Source organism: Vigna umbellata, chromosome 8, assembly GCF_029865625.1.
Source record: "Vigna umbellata cultivar VRB3 chromosome 8, Vumbellata_1.0, whole genome shotgun sequence".
NCBI classification, from domain to species: domain Eukaryota; kingdom Viridiplantae; phylum Streptophyta; class Magnoliopsida; order Fabales; family Fabaceae; genus Vigna; species Vigna umbellata.
Genome location: NC_142172.1, coordinates 33,569,108 through 33,577,270, shown reverse-complemented (window position 1 = coordinate 33,577,270; position 8,163 = coordinate 33,569,108). Strand labels below are relative to the sequence as shown.

Here is an 8,163-nt window from a genome sequence, read left to right as displayed (position 1 = left end):
ACTTAATTAGTATTTTGAACTTAACTACGGTGGTTTATAGTAATCTTTTCTATGTGTCCAAAGGAAGTGGAGTCTCAGATCTGTTGTGCAATTTGCACAATGTTGAACATCATTGACAACTTCAATTTTAGCTTGGTTAGAAAGTGGGACATCCATGGTGTTTATCTGTCCAATTTTATCTTTATGAAGAAAAAAGTGTATGGTAATGTAAGAGAACAGTGAGAGAAATTGAAGTAGGAGGTGAGTGAGTTACTTCCTAGAGACAGAGAAGGATAATTTCAAAGCTGTCAATCAAGTTATGTTACGTTGCATCGTTGTTGGAGAAAGTGAGGTAAAGAAGACATCAGTCAAAATGGTCTGTGAAGGAGCATAACATAAATGTTGTATATTTTCTTTTCTCTTCTTTAGTTGTTTTGTGTGTTGGTTGCTTGGTGGTGTATCATAGATGAAGTAAACTCTGTGGTGGGTGTCCCCTGCACAAGGTCCCAGGAGAATAAAAAGGCAGAACAAAAGTGGGAATATAGAATATCAACCGCGACAAGCAAGCGTAAAACCACAGTATCTTTGGCATCTTAATATTATTATCTACTTTAAAGTTGAATTTTTTGATCCAAGCCTCTCAGAATTTAGAATATCGAAGTCAAATAAAGGTACCCAAAGCACACTCCTCTCTGTGCTCTCAAATCTCAATGTCTGAAACTCTTAATTCCTGTCTTAAAGCAAACCCAACCACTCCGGACACTAACAATCCTTTCTTTCTCCTCAAGGATTTTCCACCTTCTGGGGATTGCTGCTTCCTCTTCCATCAACTTCAATCTATTAATTAACTCTGCTTTCATATAATTCATACTATTCTATATCATGCTACTGTTCCACACTGTCATAAATTAGTAACAGTATAATTTGTCTTTGGTCTTTGTATTGCTACTTTGCATGATCAAACTTTCTGACTTGAAATTTCACTGAAACCTGACATCATGGTCAACTGTCATACATTAGCAAACTAGAATGTCATGAGTTCAGCTTCAGCATGCGTACTGTCTAATGGGTCGGGTACGGGTCACCACGGAACCATGTTACCCCGATTCATCCTTTTTATTAGGTTAGGATGTGTAGCATCTGGCTTCCACTTCCACAGGCACACATGGTGTCAGTGTCAACACCTTACCAGTTTGCAGAACCAATAATTCAGTTCGGTTTCAAACCAAGCAGTGTTAAATCTAGTAGAAAATTTAGCATCTTTTTTTATGTTTTGTAAACTGTTTTTCTCTCACTCTATTACTTGAAATACTGAAGAAGTATTTCATAACAAGCATGTCTTGAAGATGATTTTTTTTTGGCTGAAATGTATGTGTAAAGAGAATAAAAAAGGAAATGGAATTGAGATTGGGTTTTTGGTTCCTCCAATCTCATAAAAGCACTTATGACTCTGAAGTGATTACCCAACAACTCCACTGTACCAACCTGGCCCTTCTGTTTGGGGTCCCGAGCTCTTAATTTATCTGTCAAGTTCATAAACCAGTCCCTGCCTTCCTAGGGCACATGTCCCTCTATGAAAGGTAGCCTATTCCTTCTGATAAGGACCTTACTTCAGTTCTCATTGCCACTACCAACACCAATCACTATCCTTCTTCAGGATTAAATTAGCCCCCGCAAGTGTTGTTGCATGTCTTTTGTTATGTCAAATCTTACTCTAATATCAAAAATTAAACAACCCTTAACCAAAATCAGTGTGAACATGATCTACCACGTCTTAATCTGCTGTAGAAGTGCTCAAGTTTGGTCACGACTGTTACTTGCACGATAATAATTTTTCATATCTTTCAAAACTTAGGCAATAACAATAGTACTTTTTTCATGCACTGATACATCTAGATCTTGAACAACTTTATGCATGTTGCGTGAATTATTTGACTACAATTTTGGGGTTAGAAGTCAAATTTTTCTTTTCTCCATTTTCCGAAATTCGGCTATATCAGTTCTGTATGTGACCATCACATAGCTAATCAACCAACCGAGTTTTTAAGAGCAACCGTCCCACTAAAATTTTGCTCTTTTTTTTTCTTTTGTGCAAGTGTCACTTTTTAACCAGATTTAGGTGGGATATTTGTATTCCCATCTTAATCATTGATTTCCTCGTTTATTACGAGGAGGGATTCAAACATCTCTAGCCGAAATAATAATAGTTGCATAAATAAAAATAAAATTTCTTTTTTTCATAATATCAGATGACTTTCACTATACTGACTGAATTATTGGACTGTGACGTCTTGAGGATTTTGTAACATATCTCTAATAATTTTCAGGAGTTTGATATGTTAGATTCAATGGGTTCATTATTTGCCAAATACATCTGTTGCTGTATAACAATGGAGGGGGAGGTGAAACATCAATTCAAAATGGAATTAATTTATTTTTAGTCATTTTCCAGACAGAAAGGATTAGCAGGAAGTGGCTGTTTTAGACAGATTTTGAACAACATCAAATTATTTGTGTTTGGAATGAAACATGTATGCTAAATTCTAGCGGATTATTTATAATAGTTGAGCTTTCCATACATGTGATGGGTTTCCTCATCGCTTTCCTCAATGTAGTTTCACATTTCCTGGACCATTTTGCTTGTTATTTTCTTGGTAACACTACCAGCAAAGTTTTGATTTTAAGTCAAGGAACCCCAACCTGAAAAAGACCATTTAATAATTTTTAATGCATTACAAGAGTCAAAAAAAAAAGAAAAAGTACTCATTTTTATAATACTGTTAAACCAACCCCATAAGGTAAAAAAAAACACATGAAAATATCATTTGTTGAAATTTAAACACGAGAAGTGTCTAATTCAATAAATGAGACATTAAATAGCACATGAAATAATTTATTGTAATGAGATATATGCTTCAAACACTCTTGTCAAACAGGTATATATATTTATGTCAATTGGGTCAGTGGATCCAAAAACTTGCATCTGAATAATGGAGTGATGGGTTAGTTGACAGCCAGGTATTTATCAAGCTATTCTTATTGGCATGTTCACTCAATGATGCAACAAATTCTCTTTACTTTTGAATCTTAAACATTTAAATATGGTAAACTCCTTACCTCAAACACTGTTCGTTTGGTTTTTCAAATAAATTGGAGACTGTAAATATCAAACCAAAAACTGATAGTTCTGTTTTAAAATGTATTAAACTGCAAAAAAGATGTTATATTTTATGTTCAATCATGTGTAGAGTAAAATCTATAACTTAAAAGAGCAGTTGTGTGTGTCCTTTTCAGTGGCAGGGTCCCTAATTAAAGGGTCAAATAATGATCAATAAGAAAAATGTGAAGTGGAAAGCTTGTGAGAAACGAATCTTCTATTCCTTTCATAATAATACAAGATGTTCGATTCAACAACAGGAAGGAGTTGTCCATGAACAGAAAACAAGTACAATCCATATAATATAATTTGCAGCACTACAAAAACAAAGATTGATTAGCACATACACTACATTTTTTTTTTATTGATTTAGTATACACACTAGTCGAATACCAAGTAGTAGGAAACTATAAAAAAGGAAAGGAGACAGAAAAGAAAAGAAAGGATAAATGGAAAGTGGTGGAAATTATACAAAACTAAACCAACCCCACATCCTACAAAAACAAGCATTTTGATAAACTTTGGATTTTTTTAGGAAGGTGGGGTGGTTCTTTTGTAGATTACAGAAATCTTTTGAGGCTTTTTTTTTTTTAAATTTGAAAGGGTAAACATAAAGAAAAGGTGACATGGGGACAGCAAATTTGCACCAGGTTGGACTTTTAATGAAGACAAACAATGATTTTGGTTGGAAAAGCAGGGTCCTAACTCGCAGAAGATCATTGTTCTACTTTAAAAAATTGTGCATTATTTTAGAGTGTAGTGATTGGCTGTATTATATGTCAGTACCATCGGGATGGGTTTTAGAGGTCCCTGTGTTCCTTGCTTTTACACACAAACCCAGAATCACCGTCTTACCTTCCTTTCTGAAACTCCAAAACCATCTTCTTATTCCACACTTTCACAACGGAAACATTAATCCATAGACAATATATACGTTACAACACCTAATTCTTTTATAATCATCAAAGAAAGAAACAGTAACAAAGCATGAAATGGTAATGAGCTCTTCAAGAAACACATTCCAATTACAAATTATAGTTTCACTAGAGTGTAGTGCAGTGGATTGTAACGTAATGTGCTGCACAAATTATCCCTTCCAAGAATTGAACTTCTCAAGTAGTTTCATTGACTATTCTTCTTGATAGGGAGAGTTCTACTCTGCTTTCACGCAAGGTCACATGCTACATAAGCTATTGTACCTTTTTTGTGTCATTTATTTTTCTGCTTCTTTTTGACTGGTTGAATACCAGTTTCTCTTGAACAATTCATGTAATGTCATGAACAACTTGACCTTATTTTTTGAGACCTTATTTTTTGAGACAAATTACTTACATAAAATATATACATTTTTGCATGCCCAATTTAACAGGGCCGGCCCAGAAGCTAATGGGCTGAATAGGGTAAAAGAAGGGGGTCAAAGTAAGTCAGTGTGTCATTTTATGAAAAGGAAAACAGATTAAAAAGATAGTTTGGTCCTAATTTTTTAGGTGAGGCATGGCAGTATTAAGCTGTCAGTGTGAGACCACTTTGAAAGGTTCACGAGTTTCTTATTTATATATATATATATATATATATATATATATATTATAAAGCATAAAACATAAAGCCAACTCACAGTCATAGGAAGCTATCTACCCTGGTTCGAAAATCACCTTCTCTCTTCTCTTCTTTCTTTCTCTCTAAAATGTGACTTTGCTGTTCTTGTACGTGTGTTTGAGCCTAAACAGTACGGATACTTGAGGAAAGGAACAAATATAGAAGTGTCCAATGCGTACCAACAATAACCTTTCCTCTCTCTAAAAAAACAATTCTCAAAACACTACTCTCACTGTCTGTTCTCTACTTCTCCACTCACATATCTGTGCTGTGTGTGTGAACCACCACCTATCCAACCAGGATGAGTAAACAAGACATGCTCAAAGTTCAGGTGCACACTTGTTACTGCTTTCACTCTTTTGTTCATAGCTTAATTAAACTAGTTCAAAAGACAAACCTGTTTGTTATTCTGCTTAAGATGTACTGTTCCCTAAACTTGTGATAACTGATCTATGTTGTGTTTTTATTCCCCCGTGTAGAATTGCCTTCTCAAGGTGAATATCCACTGCGATGGCTGTGAACAGAAAGTAAAGAAAATCCTGCAGAAAATTGATGGTACATCTCTAGCACCCACCATTTTGCCTTTTCTTTTTTTCAAATTCTCATGCGATGCTAATTAGCTTCATTACTCAACTTTATCCTGTCGCCTAATTTATCCACTTTATTTTGATGTTATACATCAAGCTTCCAACTTTACTCTCTTTTTCTTGGTATGTAGCTTCCAAGTTTACTTTTTTATTTTTTTTTTCTTGGTACATAGATTGGAACTTTTCTTTATTGGGTAGGATGGTTTCTGTATTTGCAAGCAAAGATAATTAGATTTGAGATTCGACAGTTTAGTTTTGGAGAGTATTATTTAAGTTTGTCGTTAAGCATAGTGAGTTATTGGTGTGCAGGAGTGTATTCCGTGAACATAGATGCGGAGCGAGGGAAGGTAATGGTGTCAGGGCACATAGATCCAGCGAAGCTGATAAAAAAGCTGAAGAGGTCAGGGAAGCATGCCGAAGTTTGGGGTGGGCAGAGAGGCATGATGTACAACCAAAACTACCCCACCTACCCTCAGTTCAAGAACTTGCACATAGATAACACCAAAGGAGGCAAGGACAACAAGTCTCACAATCACAAGGGTGGTGCTCCTCAGAAAGGTGGAGGAGGCGGAGGCGGAGGCGGTGGAGGTGGTGGTCAACTAGCACACTTCCAAAATATGAAGGAAGGGTCAAAAGTACCCCCCAAGAATCAGAAATCTGTCAACTTCAACTTATCAGAGGATGAACTTGATGAAAGTGATGAAGATTTTGATGAATTTGATGATGACTACGATGAGTTTGAAGACGATTATGATGATTTTGACGAAGAGGATGAGGAGGAACTGTATGGACACGGCCATGGTAATGGCCATGGCCGGGGGCAGGGACAGGGGCATCCTATGCAACACAACAAGATGATGAGCCAGATGGGCCAGATGGGCCAGATGGGGAACGGGCGTGGGCCTCATGGGCCTGGCGGAATGATGAATGGGCCTGGGATGAACAGCCATAAAGGGAATGGGGGTGGGAATTTTGGGAGTGTGAAGAAGGGTGAGGTCATCGATCTACCCATACAGATGAAAGGCAAAGGTGGAAACTTCAACGAGGGTAAAAATGGAAATGGAGGGAAAAAAGGCAATGGAGATGGTGGTCAAAAGAACAAAGGTGGAAAGCAAAAGGGTGGTGGCGGTGGGGGAGATAACAATCATAACCATGGTAACAAGAAAAAGAGCTCCAAAGCCAAAAATGGTGGTGGCTTCCTTGTTCGGTTTCTCGGCCTTGGGAAAAAGAACAAGAAGGGAGGAGGTTCGGCCGACACAACAGCAACCAAGAATAAAGACAACAGAGGTGGAAACAACAACAGCAGCGGCAAAGGAAAGAAAAACGGAGGAGGTAAAATGGACAAAATTGACTTTGACTTTCAAGATTTCGATATCTCTCCCCAAGGTAAAAATGGCAAGGGCAGCAATAATGGTAAAAACAGTAATGGCAAGGGTCACGGTGCCAATAATGGTAATGTGGGTCACATGGGTCCAATGAGTCACCAGATGGGCCCCATGGGTCAGCGAGGCCCAACGAATCAGATGGGTCAAATGGACCATATGAGGAACATGAACATGAACATCCCGGCGGTGCAAGGATTACCGGCAGCGGCAGCCGCGGCGGCGATGAACGGTGGCTACTATCAAGGGATGCAAGGGATGCCGATGCATATGCAACAGCAAAACCCTTACAGCATCCAACAACAGCAGCAACAACAACAATTGATGGCCATGATGATGAACCAACAGCAGCAGCAGCAAGCGAACATGGGTATGTACCCACCGCATATGATGTACGGAAGGGCACCGTCGATGAACTACTTTCCACCGCCACCAATGCCGTCACACCCGATGGCGGATCCTATGACGCATGTTTTCAGCGACGAGAACACGGAGAGCTGCAGCATAATGTAAATTATTAGTGGTGACTAGTTTGTTTTAATTAGGTTTCTTTGTATTTGTTTGTAGTATTTTGTTTGGGGGGTTCATTAAATTTTGTCCTAGTGCTAGAAAACTGTGCAACATTTTTAGGAGTACTAGAGATATCATGTGTTGTTTGTTTTGTTTTGGTCCTGAGTAGGGCATCATGGTGTAAGTCATCACAGACTCTCACATGGCCTTTTAATTTCCTCAAATTAAATACAGCCATATGGGTCTCTAAAATTCAATGCTCTTCATTCTATTGCCCAAATATCCTTACAATATTCTAAACTTCTACTTTCAATTTCAATGCTCTCTTTTTTCTGACATTATTTTACTCATTTCTTTTTATAAGTTGCTTCTAATCAAAATATCTGAACACTCCCTTCTTCTTCTTAGTCCTTACCTAAATAATTAGTTCAATAAACCACAGAGAGTCGTTATATTTCTGCTGTATCTTCTTTTCTTTGAGTCTTTCTCTGGGCTGTTGGGAATAGGACAAAAAGTCAGAAGAGGCAACAATGCTTCTTCAAACTTTTATGTTCCTGATTGGAGGTATGAACAGTAAAAGCCCCAGACTTCTGTGGGACCACACTCTAACTTTTTCTTTTCTTATACGCATCTTTCAAATCTTTCATTCTTTTTAACTCACATCTTACCTTTTCAAACAAATCAAAATATCAGAAATCTCTGTGTAAGACAATGTTATTTCCATTTACGTATACTGTTTTACTATATATTTTTTTAAGTACAAAATTTGCATGCATTACTGTATACGGTACATACTGTTGGCTATTAATTTATAATTAGATATAGAGTTCTCTACCAATCAATAATATGTCTTCGTTATCATTGTTTATTGTTAATAAGTTGTGTTTGATAAATAAATATATTTTAAAATGTTGTAGTATTTTCTATGTACAATTAATTTTTTTTTATATCT

The 8,163-nt window shown here is 37.0% G+C and overlaps 1 protein-coding gene across 1 annotated transcript; it reads left to right on the top strand.

Moving 5' to 3' along the window:
* Nucleotides 1-4,737: 4,737 nt before the first annotated feature.
* LOC124844069 (Heavy metal transport/detoxification superfamily protein) lies at nt 4,738-7,547 on the top strand. The gene is made up of 3 exons (XM_047320924.2): nt 4,738-5,063; nt 5,212-5,287; nt 5,629-7,547. The coding sequence occupies exons 1-3, from the start codon at nt 5,034-5,036 to the stop codon at nt 7,212-7,214; spliced, it is 1,692 nt and encodes a 563-aa protein (XP_047176880.1). The 5' UTR covers nt 4,738-5,033; the 3' UTR covers nt 7,215-7,547.
* The last annotated feature ends 616 nt before the right edge of the window (nt 7,548-8,163 follow it).